The sequence below is a fragment of the Camelus dromedarius genome, chromosome 18 (assembly GCF_036321535.1).
Source record: "Camelus dromedarius isolate mCamDro1 chromosome 18, mCamDro1.pat, whole genome shotgun sequence".
Taxonomy (NCBI): domain Eukaryota; kingdom Metazoa; phylum Chordata; class Mammalia; order Artiodactyla; family Camelidae; genus Camelus; species Camelus dromedarius.
The window spans coordinates 43,133,337-43,148,836 of NC_087453.1; the positions used below are offsets into that span (position 1 = coordinate 43,133,337).

A 15,500-nucleotide genomic window follows, 5' to 3' on the forward strand; every position below is an offset into this window, starting at 1 on the left:
CTCTCAGCCGCACATGCCTCATCTGTAAGCTGGAGGTGACAGTAGTTCCCAAAAGATGCTGTGAGGGTTAGATGATGTGCTTACAATGGTGTGTGGCACATAGTAAGTGCTTGATAAATATTAGCCACTATTTTTGGCAAGTAGCCTGACTTGCTTCAAGCATTCATCTTGGCTTGGAATCCCCCAGAAGTGGGCTCTGAGGCAAGGATTCAAGTACTAGCACAGCTGACGCTCTGCATCCGTGGGCTCCAATCAACCGCAGATGAAAAATATTTGGGAAAAAAAAAGTTCCAGAAAGTTCCAAAAAGCAAAACTTGGATTTGCCTATGCTTGTGCACCTATTTACATAGCATTTGCATTGTCTTTACAGCTATTTACACAGCACTGCATTAGATATTATAAGTAATCTGGAGATGATTGAAAGTATAAGGGAGGGAGTGCATAGGTTATATGCAAATACTATGTCATTTTATGTAAGGGACTTGAGCATTTGGAGTGGGGGTACCTGGAACCAATCCCCTGTGAATATCGAGGGAGGCCCACAGTGTGTTTGGGAGAGGATCCCGGGACACCAGGAGATGACTGGGGAAGGGAGGCAGGGCAGGGAAGGCAGTGAATCATGGGGGTGTTACCACAATTACCACTGTGGGCATCTGGGGACTCTAGGAGACAGCACAAGACACCCCACAGAGATACCCCACCCAAAGGGTGAGGAAGCTGGGTTCTTATCCACCAACTCCCAGTCCCCCTCTGGTTGAAGGCTGCTTGGGAGGGCATTAACTATCTAGGATGTGGGACAGAAAACGGCACGTGGCTCAGAGTAAGCAGCCCTCAGCGTTAGAGGAAACACGTGCTAAGGGAATGCCAGGGCGTGCTGGCAGCAGCAGCCAGAGCTCTGAATCATTGTCTTCAGATCATTAAATGAGCTGAAGTTCCTCTACATATTTGCCAGGTCAACCCTATAGTGACAATAATGCAACAAAACAAAACAAAAACTGCATTCATTCTATGCTGGTTTTAACCTAGAGAGTTAAGATAAGAAATAAATTAGGTAACTTAAAAAAATTGTTAAGTTCCCATCTAATCAACTCAGCCTTGAGTTTAAACCCTAATTCTGACTCGAACTGCTTACCTCTTCCTCGATATCTGTCACTTGAAGCTGGAAATGTACCTAATATTTTTCACAGTGCTGTGGAGTAGCCAAGTTTTCGTGAAGAAGGCAAAAAAAAAAATCCCTGTTTCCAAAAATCACTAAGCTTTAACAGCTGCAATAACACGCTTCCCCAGTAACTGAAACCACTTAAGTATTTAGGAAAAATAACATAGAAAGATTTTCCCATGCATCCAGACAGAGGTTCAAATACTAAAGCGATAAGTAACACCAATCAACTCCATTCCTAAACTGAGAAATTTATGTTACATAATCTGATCTTATGTGTCTCTTTCATGTGAAAAGGGGCAAGTCAGTATATACGGCAAACATTTCTAAAATAAATTACAGCCTCAGAGAAAAAGATTGATTGATTTGGCTACATAAAATATAGACCTTTTTGTCCCACAAACACACATACAAAAAAAACCCAACAGCAACAACAATCCCTACACAATGTTAGAGTCTGATCAAAAAATGAGGGGAAGGTTTGCATATTGGACAAAAGACAAAGTACTATATAAAGAAAGATTACAAATCAATAAAAGAGGACAAATATCCAATAGAAAAGTGGGCAAAGAACAAAAGCAGTTGAGAATTTTATATGCTACAGAGTGATCATTCACGGTGTTTTCAGATGTAAAGGAAAAAAACAAAACATATTTAAGTGGTCCAAGTTCCTAAAGCAAATGATTACTTTAGAGTTTCATATGAAATGTTAAAGTTTAAGGAGGAAGGCGCATGGTCCAAAAACATGAAAAGACATTCAGGCTCATTATTCGTCAAATACTGCAGATATAGAATGAGCAAGTGGTACCTCCCAATAAATCGGTGAGGATTTAAAAGATCATAAATACCTACCTGACACTGACGTGGGTCCAGGGACCTGCACATCCATACACTATTCCTGGGAAGGTGGTATTTCAAGAAAGCAAACTGACAACACGCTTCATATTTCTTTAAAAAGCTCAAGAACTTTGACCTAGCAACTCCACGCACAGGAATTTAGCCTGAGGAAGTAACTGGACAAAGGTCTGAACGTATTGTCAGTGGATGTTGTGCCAGCCAGGACCTCCCAGAGAGACAGAACTAACGTAATACGTATATATTTAGAGGGAGAGATTGATGGATTTTAAATAATTGGCTTATATGCTCGCAGGGGGCTAGAAAGTCTGAAACCCATAGAACAGGCTGGCAGTTCAGATAAGCCTAGATTTGCAGTCTTGCGTCTGAGATCACTTAGTGCAGGGGAGCAGGCTGGCAAGTCAGGGAGAATTTCTACTGTTACCGCCTTGAAGTGAATTCCTTTTTCTCCAGGAAACCTGTTTTTTTGTTTTTTTTAAATTGAAGTATAATTGATTACAATGTTAATTTCAGGTGTACAGCATAGTGATTCAGTTACACACACATATATATTCCTTTTATATTCTTTTTCATTATAGGCTATTACAAGATATTGAATGTAGTTCCCTATGCTCTACATTAGAACCTTGTTGTTTATCTACTATATGTATAGTAGTTTGTTAATAATCACTTTTTTAATTATTGGATTAAAAGGTGATGGGACTATGAACTGGAGACACATTTTCTTTCTTATACATTTTCAGGATTTTTTTCCCCAATAAACCTGCCTTTTTTTATAACCAGGGGAAAAAAACGCAACAAAGCAATTTCCATTCTGTAGTTTTTTTTACTGCTCTTTGGCTCAACCAGCAAAATTAACCAGGTCCCATCTGTACCACAACTCAGGGCCCAGAGGGCCCCATTCCCTTGGCAGCCAGCAAGGTGTTCTTGCCGGAGCCATCCCGGCAACTGTGGCCTCTGTGGCTGCCAGCATCACCATGGCTACCTGCATCACCGTGGCTGCCAGCATCACTGCGGCTGCCTGCAGATGCAATCCTGCCACAGTCTCCGGGGCAGGGAGAGCTCCCTCCGTCATGTTGCCATGCTTATTAATATAAGATGAGCGGAGAAGCAAAGGGAGGAAAAACAGAGAGGGGCAAAGTCCTGTGTCCTCAGCACTGACACCAGGCCCCGGGCGCATCTCCCTGGTTAATCTCGCTCCCGCAGAGTCTCTCTCTCGGGAGAAACTGGAGACAAGTTTCCCAGCAGCTGGGTCAGAGGGCTGTCAGGTGCAGTGTTTTGTTACACATCCCTTCCCACCGCACTCGTGTTCCAGCCCGTGCCGGGCACCTCAAGGTGGATTCTCTACAAGAGCAGATGGAGTGACTTTAGCTGTTGCTCTGTCCTCCAGCCTCCCCCGCACCGTGTTCAGGGGTCTTGATCCTGGGTGTCTACACCCATTCCAACACAGCCTCTCTTTCCAAAGGATGCCTTTGTGTCGGTGTTGGGTGGTAGGAGGGTCACCGGCAGGACCTGGCAGACTGACAGAAACACCTTCTCAGATTTGGTGCTTCCTCCTGGGTCTCTGGCGTGGGACCCTCACAGGCATGATGGTCCCTTAATCCATTTTATGTGAGACGTGGAGCTGTGGCCTTTTCTCACTTTTATTTCTTTATCAGTCCCCCTCACCATGGATTTACTATGACTCCAGAATGTAAAGTGTGTGCGTGTGTGTGTAGCCAACCTTAAAGAACACTGCTGTTACGTGAGGCTGCTCTGCTGATAAACTAAGTTACACGGGATAAACCAGCTGAAGGGGAGATTTCGGTAAGTTGTTACACCAGCCTTTCCACTGGGTATGAATGTTAGTATATTACTTTCCTTAGAAAATAAAATCAGCTGATGGAAGGTAAGGTAATGCTGACTTTGTTTCATGAGAAATAAGAACACTACTCAGACGGAGCCCACCCGTTATTTGTGGCTCAGACTTTCTATGTTTTCCAGGAAACAAGTGGATATTCTGGGTTCTTAACATCTCCCCAGAATGTGGTTTCTACTACACAGAGAGAGGGAGGAACTTTCACTCAGGAAAGAAAATATTTCTTTTCTTTCCTTTTCTTTTCTTTTTTTTCCTGAGGGGAAGCTATTTCCAGCTATGCCCTCATTCATTTTTATGGTTGGTAAAGCATTTTCTTTGTATTAGCCAAAAAGACTAAAGTATAAAACCAGAAGCTTCTGAGATGGCTTCTTAGCCAGGACGATACTGCAGCCATCTCCGCTTCTGGACTCGGGAAAAACAGATGCAATCGCGGCTGGCCAGGAAGGCCACCTCACAGAATTCAGGAAGTGCTTTCTGCTCTTTTTTCTCTGAAAACTTGGAAGTGCAGTCCCAGTTTGTTTGTTGACTACGCTGTTCTTGTTTCTTGTTACCATAGCGTCTGGCTTAGTTGAGTGTTTCTTATGTCAAGCTACTGCTGGGCCAGTATTTACCATTTTAGAAATTTCCATGAGTCATAAAATAAACCTGAACCCTGCTGTGCCTTCTATGGGCGCCTTTTTCCTAGAGTTGTTTAAAATAAAAGGGAAAAATGCTAAATCTGGATTTCTCAGCATTTATCAGATCCATGGGTCGAGGATCCTTCTCTGAGACTTCAAAGCCGTTCAAGGTGTACCCCCCTTTTGCCTGCAGCCCCCTTCGTGCCCTGCAGCCCAGGGCTCTCTCCAGAGGCCCAGGCTGGGGCTGGGAAGGAAAGGAAGCCATCAAGGTTTGAAGTGAGGAAGTGACTCACGGGCACAAAGGGTGGGAAGGAAGGTTTTCCACAGGAGCGAGAAATATAAATGAGCAAGTGATTCTTCCATCTCCGGCGTGGAAAATCTTACGAGGGGACCACCTCTTCATGACTGAGCCTGAATTTATTGACCCCGAAAAATAGAAAATACAGAAATGACTGTAAGTTGTGACATGTCTGCTTCTCCTTGACGTGAAGAGTACGTGACATGAATGCTATTTTTCTCCCTTGGTGACAATCAGCTCCCTTTCTTTCCCCAGATGTGGTCAACTGAGAAGAAACCCACTAGGCCACAGCCTGGACAATTACAGCAACTTCCTGATTTTGCTGTAAAAGTCAGCCCTGTGTGAAGAGCCCAGGGCCTAGAGTTTAGAAATGAAAACTCAAGGGTCTGCCTCAGTATGACTAGAATAAGGATCCTCTACAAATTGCTAATACTGCGCTAGGATACTCAGTAAAACTTCCGTTTTGCGCAGGCATCACATTTTTGAGCTAAAGGGGTTAAACTCAACACCTTCAGTTTGCAGGTGAGGGCAAGGAGGCCCAGAGAGGGGCACTGTGCAAGAGGTCACACGGCCGGGGAAAGCTGGAGCTGGTGACAGTGGTGTCACACACCTCCCTGCAAGACGGATGATAGAAATATTTGGCATCTTAGTGGTAAAACCAAAACAGTTCTACAGAAAGGCACTTGAATCTCACATCACAGCCACTGTCCCTTCGCCGTTTCTGGTGGAGCTGCCTTTGAGCCTGCTTTGAGGCCTCATTGGGCAGAGCTGGATGTCTCTGGCCGAAGTATCATTTGAAATCCTCCTCCCACCCCTAGAAGAAGGGCAAACTAGGAAGCACAGCAGAGCAGCCCCTGAAGGCAAAAATCAATCAATTAATTAATTAAAAAATTACATTTATATCTACCTGGGTATCTTGGTCCATAGAGCCTAATTTTTTGGTAGAAACATTTGGTGTTCTTTCCTTCCAAACATCAATCTCTGACCTTAGACATCTCTTCCGTACTCATAATCACCAACCTTGGTGAGAAATCACGTCGGGAGTAAACGCTCACTTCCTTCCTCTCCGGATGCCTCACTCACTCAGATCCAGTAACATCTCCCCACTAGATCTGTCCACCAACAGGCTCCCGAGAATCCCCAAGGGACCCTGGGTGGCGTTCATCTTAGCGTGGATCTGTTTTCACTAGAGATCTCCCTGTGGCAGGGCCCATGACGTACTCATCTTCATATTCCTGGTGGCAAACACGGTCACAGCTGGCACACAGCGGGATCCCCACAAACAGCTGTCAGATCTGACTGAAAACTATTTCAAAGTGGCATCCCACCGTGAATGCAGTGCTTTGCCTCCAAACACAAACTTTCATTTTTTAACCCTTACCTCCTCTTCTTCACAGGAAAAATTCAGGTGGTAAAAATAGACGGGATGGCACAAACATCCTTTAAAAAGGGAAGGCTTTCTAGGACTCCTCCTTGGTTAGCGTGCATTAGATTGAACCATAAGAAATTCCTGCTTTTCTAAGTCAAAGCTAGTTGAGTGCTGCCCTTTTCCTATGTTCAGACTAATGTAAGTGCAAATAATATACCTACAAACACATCGCGTTATACTTGACTCTCAAAGGGAACGTATGGCCCAAGCGGGTGAATAACCATTGGTCAGGACTGTTGAGCCACCTCCTACTCCATTTTCTCAAGCAGCACACTGTTACCTGAAACACACATGCCGTGGTTGTTCAATTTTCAACGTTATAAAATAGCGGTATATGACTTTTACTCTGCTCTAAGGATTAACTGAGAAATCAGTGGTGTTACCATGTGGTACTGCACTGTTCTCAAGAATATACATAAATATATTTGGCCCTTTCCTAAAATAGATGCCCAGGCCCTCGGGGCTGCCTGGGCTGCCTGGTCTAGTAGGACTAGACTATGGTCAAGCAATGTCCAGAATGTATTTTCTACAGCTCCATTTGCTTCGTTTTGTATAAACCTCCGCTGTGGTGTTGAGGAAGCAACAAGGGGTCCCTAGTTCTCTTGTTCAGCATCACCGTGAGTCATGTGTCACGTGGCCTGAGAAGAAGAGTCGTAGGCTTGGGAGCAGATCACTTGTTCCCCTGAGCTCCTAAGGAACGTCTCTCCACCTCACCTCCTCAGGAAAATGGGACCAATAATAATATCTACCTATGATCATCACATTAGTATCTCCCCATATCCATTTTCCCTTCTTCCTTGGTAAAGGAACCCCAGTTTCTTAGCTGAGCATGCTGCTGCAGCTCAGAGAAGAGACCACACTTCCAGCCTCCTTTGCAGCCATATGACTAAGCTCTGGTCAGTGAGATAAGAGGAGGAGGCCCGTCTGGTACTTCGAGGAAGTTTCTTTAAAAGGGAAGAGGTAGACGGTAGGTTTCTAGTTCCACGTGTAAAGAGTTCTGAAGCTGCCACTCTGTCCCAACAAGTACAAAGCTGAACAGACAACTCTCTTGGATCCGTAAGAGAGAGAGAGGAGGACACAGCGCAGGTCACCACCCCCAAAGCCGGAGACAGGCGGGGAAGTGAAGGGAGCTGTGGCTCACCCGAGCAGAGGGCAGACACACAAGTAGAAGCCACCGTGGGAACCTGTGCATGAAAACCGGAGCTGTGACTGACAAGTGGCTGGAGGCTCAGTGTGGACAAGTCTGAGGGCTAAAAACTCCAGGAGACTCAGTCCCGGGGGGACCCTTTACACTTCTGTTTTTGCCTTCTGAAGCTCTAAGTATGAGAGAACAATCCCCTCCTGCTTCCAGCAGGGGAGGGGACAAGGGACCACTGAGGAATCCGTCCAAGTGCTGTGTTCTCCTTAACGAGGCCTGCCCTCAGGGGACGCTGGCTAACCAGAGCCTAGCCAATCAGGAGCCTGTCAGAGCCTAACTGATCTGGTGAGGGAAATGCTCAACTCCAGCTCACTCTAGCCAACCTGGAATGGGGGGGAGGGGCGGGACTGAGAAACACTTGTGCCATCCACAGTCCGGAGGCACAGGCTCAGAAAAAGACCGAGACCAAATGGCAGGAATAGAGAACGCGCCCCCTGCCCGCTACATCACCACCAGGCTACTAAAGGCCTATTCACCACAATTCCTTTTACCCAGTACATCATGTTCGGCTATCAAGCAAAACTTACAAGGCATGCTAAAAGACAACAAACAAACAAACAAAAACCCACAAAGAAATAAAGAACGCTGTTGTTGGGCTTCTTCGTAGACAGGACACAGCTGAGGAAAGAATCTCTGCTCTAGAGGATTTAGCAAAAGAATCCTCAAAACCGAAAAGGAAAGAGAAGCAGAACAGAAAATCCAAGGACTGTATGATAAGTACAAAAGGTGTAACATACAGGTAATGAGACTACCAGAAGGAGAAGGAAAACAGAAAGGAACAGAGGAAATATTTGAAACAGTGACTGAGAGTTTCCCCAAACTATTGTCAGACACCAAACCACAGACTCAAAGTTCAGAGAACACAAAGCAGGGTAACACCCCAAAAAACTACACCTAGGCATATCATTTTCAAATTACAAAAACATCAGAGATAAAGGAAAAAGTCCTGAAAGAAGGGAAAAAAAAATCTTACCTATAGAGGAGCAAGGATAAGATAAAAATAAGAGCAAAGAACAAGGGCAACAACGAGAAAACGGTCATGAGCGTTGCAGGTATTAATCCAACTATATCAATAATAAATCTGAATGTCAGTGGTGTAAATGCACCAGTTAAAAGATAGAGAATGCACCAAATAATAAAAAAAAGGTACCCAACCACATGTTGTCTACCAGAAACCCACTTTAAATATAAAGACACATACAGACTAAAAGTAAGTGGATGGAGAAAAAGATACCATGTTAACATGAATCAAAACAAAGCAGGTGTAGCTACATCAATTTCAGACAGAGCTGACTTCAGAACAAGGAGAGAACACAAAGGGACAAAGAAAGGCGTTACATAACATTAAGGAGGCAGTTCTCCTTTAAGACTTAATTCTTCACGTTGTACGCTCCCAACACCTAAGTGAGGCAAAACTGGCAGGACTTCAAGGAGAAACAGCTGAATCAACTATCACAGTTGGAGACTTCAATGCCACTCTGTCAAAGACAGACAAATCCAGATGGCAGAAAATCAAGAAAATCGGAAAGCAAGCTACAGGACACCACACAATGTGGATATATTCATATCTTTTTTTTTTTTTTTTTTGGTGGGAGGAAGGTAGTTAGGTTATTTATTTTCAGAGGAGGTACTGGGGATTGAACCCAGGACCTCATGCGTGCTAAGCATGCGCTCTATCACTCGAGCTATACCCTCCTCCCTATTCATATCTTACTATATGATTCAAATTACTTTTAGAAAAGACTACAGACGTAAATAAGGGTAGGGAAGAAAGAACTGGTAAGTTTGTGAAGAGATGCAGAGATGCTAAAAATAGTTACTCTGCAGAATATACTGACAGGGTTATGTCCTCTCACAAAAAAGGCTTTTCCAGACTATTAACACCTGTCTCCTTTCAAGTGCCTCATTAATGTATCCTCTCCCCTGCCACTCATATTCATGGTTTTAAATGAAAGTGCCTATATGCTCACATATTGTGAAGATGTTTTCAAAATGAGAAATGGAATCCACTCAGTCTCATATTTAAGGGGGGACCTTATGTTAAAACGTTTTTCCCTCTGTGGGATGAGAAGAAACAAAAATATCTAGGAAACTAATGTGTAAAGAAAAAGGTTAAAGTTCAATGGATTCTTAAGAAAAATGGGGGCTCATCTTACGTTACAATGAGCTGATATAAAAGTTTGCCTGATGAGTTATTAAACAGCTTCACAGATACTTCACTTACTGAACAAACACGTATTAGACACCTCCAGGGGCTGTGCCAGTTCATATACGATGCCTCCCAAACAGCCCTTGGACCCAAGGAGCTCTCAGTCTAAACTGGTGGTGGCAGTAGCAAATGTGTATATAAATTACAGCTATACTAACAGCAGGGAAAATATAAGGCCTCAGTACCAAGTGTGATCTGAGAACTAGCAGCATCTGAATCACCTGAGGGCATCTGAGACACCACTTCCAAATCCCTGAATTTGTACTTTAACAAGATCCTCAGGTGGTCTGCATGTTTGTCAAGCTTTGAGCAGAGATGAACTAACTGTGGGACTATACAAGGACCCACTAGTGCTCCCTTGGGAAGTGGTCAGAGGTCTCCAGACTGATGGGGTGATAGGAAGATTCCAGGGTGAGATACCAGCAGGCCCTTGATTATGACAGAGCAAGAAGGGTTCTGGAATGAGATGTTTAGTCTGGAAGGAAACTGGGGACTGCGGAAGATGTGGGAGACAGGACAGAAAAGGTAGGCTGAGGCCACAGGCAGAAGGGCCAGACTGACTTGCTGAGAATTCTGGAGGAAGCCACAGAAAATTTTAAGCAGTGAAGTGACAGGATCAGACTCTTATGTTTGGATGTAACCTTGGTGGCAGGATGGAGGAGGAAATGCAGAAGAGAGGCTGGAGCAGGCCCGACTTGTGTCCTTAAATGAGCAGGATTCAATTTTGGACTAGAAAGGAAGTCTTTAAAGACTTGGACGGTGGCATTGAGTCCCAGGCAGACAGAGAAACAAAGGGTTCCAGCTACAGCTGGATACAGGTGGATTCTTTCTTCTGGAAGTGTGACATACAACCAGCCACATTAGCATTACCTGGGAATTGACAGAAATGCAAATTCTTGGGTCTTACCCTAGATACACTGCCAGAAACTGAGTCTGGGGCACACAAATCTGACTTTGAGTAAGTTCTCTTTCAAGTTTAAAACTAGTACTCTAGCGTGCCAAAAATTTTGCGGCAGGTGGTAAAGGCTTAGAATTGCCACAGCTTTCTTTCTTAAAAAGAAATACAAAACACAGGAGAGTAACGAGAAATGAGTTTTTATGTTGAGTGGCCAGAATAAAAGCCACATATAATCTAGATTTTATATAGCGCCCAGGAAAAACAAAACCCATACTGACCATCTTGTCCAAAAGTCTCACATTTGGGGAATTAAAATAGTTTTGGTAGAGGCCAGAATGTTCTTCGGTAGCCTAAATTAAGTAAAACTTAATCATCCTGGTTGTAAATTCTTTGTTCCCTTTATTCCTCACAAAAACACCCTCAGGAAAAACGCTGGGATTCCTTCCGGCCCTCTGAAAACTGTGTTTCTGATGTAACCGTCCATTAAAAAGAAGCAATCCCAAATTAAAAACCTCCAAGACGGAGCAGCGGGGCTTGGCGCCACCATCTCAAGGCAACTCCGCCGTTTCCCAGCCACACCCCTGCGGACTGCGGGGCCTCCTTCCCCGGCTGTTCCCAAAGATAAATAAATCACTCCTTGTTTTTCCCAGACCTGAAATTAGCTGTGACTCACAGAGCACTCTAAACGGCCACAGTCGCCTAGGGAAGAAGGAAAAATGTGCTGTTTCCCCCTCGCCTGAGGGCCCGACGTGCCGGGCTGGGCCAATCAGCGGAGGATGGCGGGAATCGCACCAAAGTAGGTAAAAAAATGCGGGACGCGTGCCCTCCGCCGGGGCCTGCGCCTGGGCTCCCGCGGGGCCTCCCTCCCGTCTCCTCCGCCGCGGGCCCCGCCTACCCTCTTTCTCCCACCCCGCTCCCCGTCCCGGGCTCCGCCCCCAGCGGCGGCGCACACCTGGCCAGGTGGCTACTTCCATGTAAGGGCAACTGCGGCGCGGTGGGCGGGGGCGCCACGTGGCCCCGCCCCCTCGCGCACAGATTCCCCCCCAAACCCCGCCTCCTCACCCCTCGCTGCTGAGGGAGGACCTTACCCCGTCCCACAGGCACGAGGTGGTGAGGCGCTCCCGGGTCCCCCAGTCTCCAGACGGTGAGGAGGACCCCGCCCGCCCAGAGTCGGGAGCCGCCCCGCGGGGCGTTGCCAGGTCGGCCGGTTGCGCAGCAACGGCGGGCAGCGCGTGACGTGCGCAGCCGCGTTTGGGCCCGAGGCGCGCCCGCGCGCCCGCCCCCTGGTAGGCGCCCGCCCCCTGGTAGGCTCGCGCCCCGCGTCGCCTCTCGGCTCGGTCGCTCGGTCCCGCTGCTGTGAGGAGGACGCTCGGCAGACTCGGCGCCTGTCGGCTCCCTCTCCCGCGCCTCTGCGACCGACGCGGCGAAGATGGTGAGCAGGAGGGAGTCCGAGGCTCGGGTTGACGCGGCCGGGGCGCCGCAGGGGTCAGGGCGGCCGGGCTAGCTCGGCGCCGGGGCCGGCGGAGGGACGCGGGCCCGGCTGCAGCCTCCGGGAGGGGGAGGGTCCCGGGCTTCGGCTGCCCGCAGACCCGCGGGGCCCCCGCGCCCCAAGGCGGCTCCCCGGCCGCTGCGTCGCTCGCTGCTGCTGCTAGGCCGCCGCCCTGAGTGTCGCCTCCGCCCGGGCCTTGGTCGCCCAGCCGGGATCGAGCACCCCGCGCCCCCTCGGCGAGCGACCCCCGGCCGCCTTCCCAGGATGGGGGCGTCGGAATCCCGCGCGGGCCTTGCTGTCGCAGGCTTCGCGGAAGACGGGCCACAGAGGCGAGTTTCGGCCCGTGAGGTCTGTCCGTCTCGATAAGGAAATCAGGCCTTTATTGAACAAGCCTGGGGGCGGAGTGGTCCCTGCGAGCAGGGCCCCGGCACGGTGAGGAGCGGGGGGCCGGCCCTGCGGGCGCTTTGTTCGTCGTTGCTGGCTGTCCGTCTGCTTCCAGCAGCGCTGGTCGAGCTCGGCAGTGGCGCTTTTAACCCTTGCCTGTCCGATCTCTCTACTTACGCGCAGAAATTTGCCTTTACCTGTAAACAGCTCGGCTCTGCCAGAATTTAGCGCGGAAGGTGTGGGCGTGATGCTGGGATGCTAATAAAAGCAAATGAAATAGCTCTTTTTAGTCCATTAAGTTAATCTGAGTCACTAAAAAGTAAACAGATGTTCAGTATATTCTAGGTGTTGGACACGGCTTACTTTACATATTCCTCCCTCTAAACTGTCCCTCTTGTCTGCTGTAAAACCGTGTTATTAACTGGACGATCAAGTAGAACATTTTGTCATTTTCTTTAGTCTGCACACCCTGTTACCATTTTTGGTCAATGACTTGCAGGCAAAGGCTTACCAGGCTTCGCTAGAAATATTACAGTGTTACTGCATCTGTCCGCCTGGAAGCAGTTGGTACCAGTTTATTTGCATAGAAAATGTTTCTACGGAATAACAATTCTGGTTTTCTTCAGGTATTGCACCTTTCACGGCTATGCAGACTGGCTTATTAGTGGAAGAAAAAGAGATGCGTTTCTTGATGACTGAAGATATGTAGTAGGAATTTGATACTCAGTTTTTTATTCTTCTTTGGTTTACCTCTGTAAACTACAAAGAGGATCAGGATCTTAAGACTTTCTAACTTCTTAAAGATTGTACTCCTTTATATACTACTAAAAGACTTTAAGGGTTTTGAGTTCACATATATTTAAGGCCATACTCTGATGTAAGTGCTTTGAATCAAGCTGGAGCTTACTTTAGTGCCTTCTGAGTTGACATAACTATTTTCTGTTTGAAAATAGGACCAACCCTTTTTACTTTAGATGCTTAAACTTTAAAGCTTAATTTCCATATTTCTATACATTCAAATAAAATAGTCTGTTTTATTTATGGTTGGGAAGAAGGAGGAGAAATAAGAATTAAACAAAATGGATGGATTTCAAACTTGACCTCAGGTCAAGAAGGCCTTACAGGCTACTTACAGGCCACTCTTGTTTCGATGCTTGCGGAGAGAGTTCAGAATAGACTGGCCGTTTTTAGAGGCTGCTCTTGTTTTTAGCCGTATGAGTACAGTGCATCTCCTTTCAGTCCAGCTATTAGAGAATATTGTGAAGATGGAAAGTTCCTTTATTATCTCAGATTTTAGCACTTTACCTCTGTATTTGAAACTGTTTAAATCTGTTGGCTTGACTCCAGTTTTCTAAGTTTTTTTTTAAAGATTAAATTTTAACTGCTGATGGATTGTACATTAACAAAATCACTTCCTGATACTCACCAAGTCTTCTAGAAGTACTTGGGAATAAAACAATTTGAAACCAACTCAAAAGATCACCTTGAGCACTTTAAGAAGAGATTTCATGTTTTCAAAGTCTTAGTTTACAGTGCCCCCCCCCAAAAGCCAAAAGCCAAAACCCCAAAAAAGCAAGCCAACCTTCCACAGGAACCACGTGTACAAACTCCAAACAGAACTCTGGTGTGTGTGTGTGTACTGGATATGCCAGCTTCTAAATACAAAGATTATTTACTAGTGCACCATTGAGTTCCTAGGGTTATCTGCTCAGTAGTTCTTGCTGTTGGGAATGGATTGAGACATCGCAGGAGACTGGCCTAGCTCCTCTTGTAACCAGTGTGTATGCATTTGCAGCATAGCTGAGTGGCTCTTTGGGAAGTCAGTGTAGTCTTGTCCCTGAAATAGTAAAGGTCTACGTAGTAATCTAACCCTCAACCTTATGCTAATCAGAGCTTGGCTCCAACGAAGTGAGCTATTGGCTCAGACTGAATTACAAATGTATTCTACCGCTTGATGAGTAGCAAAAACACTCTTGCTTACAAAAATCTAGTGGAGTAGGTTGGACCTGTGTTCTTGTGCCTATTTAACATACTAGAAAACTATCTGTAAAGGATTAATTAAGTTGAGACCTTTCTGACTTTACACCAGGTTTTAAAATAATTTAAAAATTAATTTTGAAACATTTTAAGCAGGAAGGTACACGGAATAAGAGGTACCTTTGTACAAAAGAAGAAAAGGTTAACTTTTTGCCGCATTTCAGGTTTTTATGTTTACCGTTACAGCTAAATATGCATCGGTCTTCCTTATCTCAGTCCCTTCCCTCCCCAGAGGTAACTACTCCTGTGTAAAAGACATAATGTACTGGCCAGTTTAGGGGATGATTTTTGCAGGCTATTGCAATTGAGAGAGCATTAATTAAAATGAGGAGCATCTCAAAAAAAAAAGAAAAAACAATGGAGCTGGTAAACTGAGGAGTTTTGAGGATGCCTGGGGACAGGTCTTAATCTTGAAGTAAGGAAGGGCAGGATCCTTTTGCTACTCTGAACACAAGATGATGGGGGTGGATTTCTTAACCGTCACTGCTTTCCAGGAGCACAGGGCTCAGGTACGGTTCAGCATAGTCATCTGAAACTACTGTATTTCATTCTCATTGATAGTTCTATGCTTTTAGCTGTACATGTATGCATCTGTAATAATTATATTGCCTTGATGTATTTTTAATTTTTATATGAATGTCATCATGCTTCCTGTATCCTTTTGCAACTTAAAAAAAATTTTGTGAGGTTTTTTGGAGGGCGGGGGACGTGATTATTGTGACTCTGGTTGTTTATTTTACTATTGACAGTTTGTTTTATGACAGTGTAAGTTTATGCATTCACCTATTGATGGACATTTGGACATTTTCTCAATTTTTTTGCCCAGTTGTCTCTCTCTCTCTTTTTTTTTTTTTTTTTGGTCTACTTGAACTGTTTTGTAGTCATGGTTTCCATTGTTACCTGTTAGTGTCTATTACTTCTCTAGCCCCAGTGAGAGGTATATAGAGAAGTATATATCTGGAAGTGAAGCATGGATTGGAGGGCATGCATATGGATTTTTTTTTTTTTACTCTAGCAGTGGTTCTAGTCTGCATCTGATCAGCTACATTTACGAGCCTGTTTCTCAATT

The 15,500-nt window shown here is 45.6% G+C and overlaps 2 protein-coding genes across 2 annotated transcripts in view; one reads left to right on the forward strand and one right to left on the reverse strand.

Moving 5' to 3' along the window:
* Positions 1-11,620, reverse strand: part of BFSP1 (beaded filament structural protein 1) — a 52,428-nt gene extending 40,808 nt beyond the window's left edge. The window contains exon 1 of the mRNA XM_064475902.1: positions 11,610-11,620. The gene's annotated coding sequence lies outside the window, so the exon portion shown is untranslated. The remainder of the gene's footprint in view (positions 1-11,609) is intronic.
* Positions 11,621-11,627: 7 nt separating this feature from the next.
* DSTN (destrin, actin depolymerizing factor) overlaps positions 11,628-15,500 on the forward strand; it is a 29,856-nt gene continuing 25,983 nt past the window's right edge. The window contains exon 1 of the mRNA XM_031434282.2: positions 11,628-11,953. Within this exon, the coding sequence (XP_031290142.1) occupies positions 11,951-11,953 (3 nt within the window). The 5' untranslated portion in view covers positions 11,628-11,950. The remainder of the gene's footprint in view (positions 11,954-15,500) is intronic.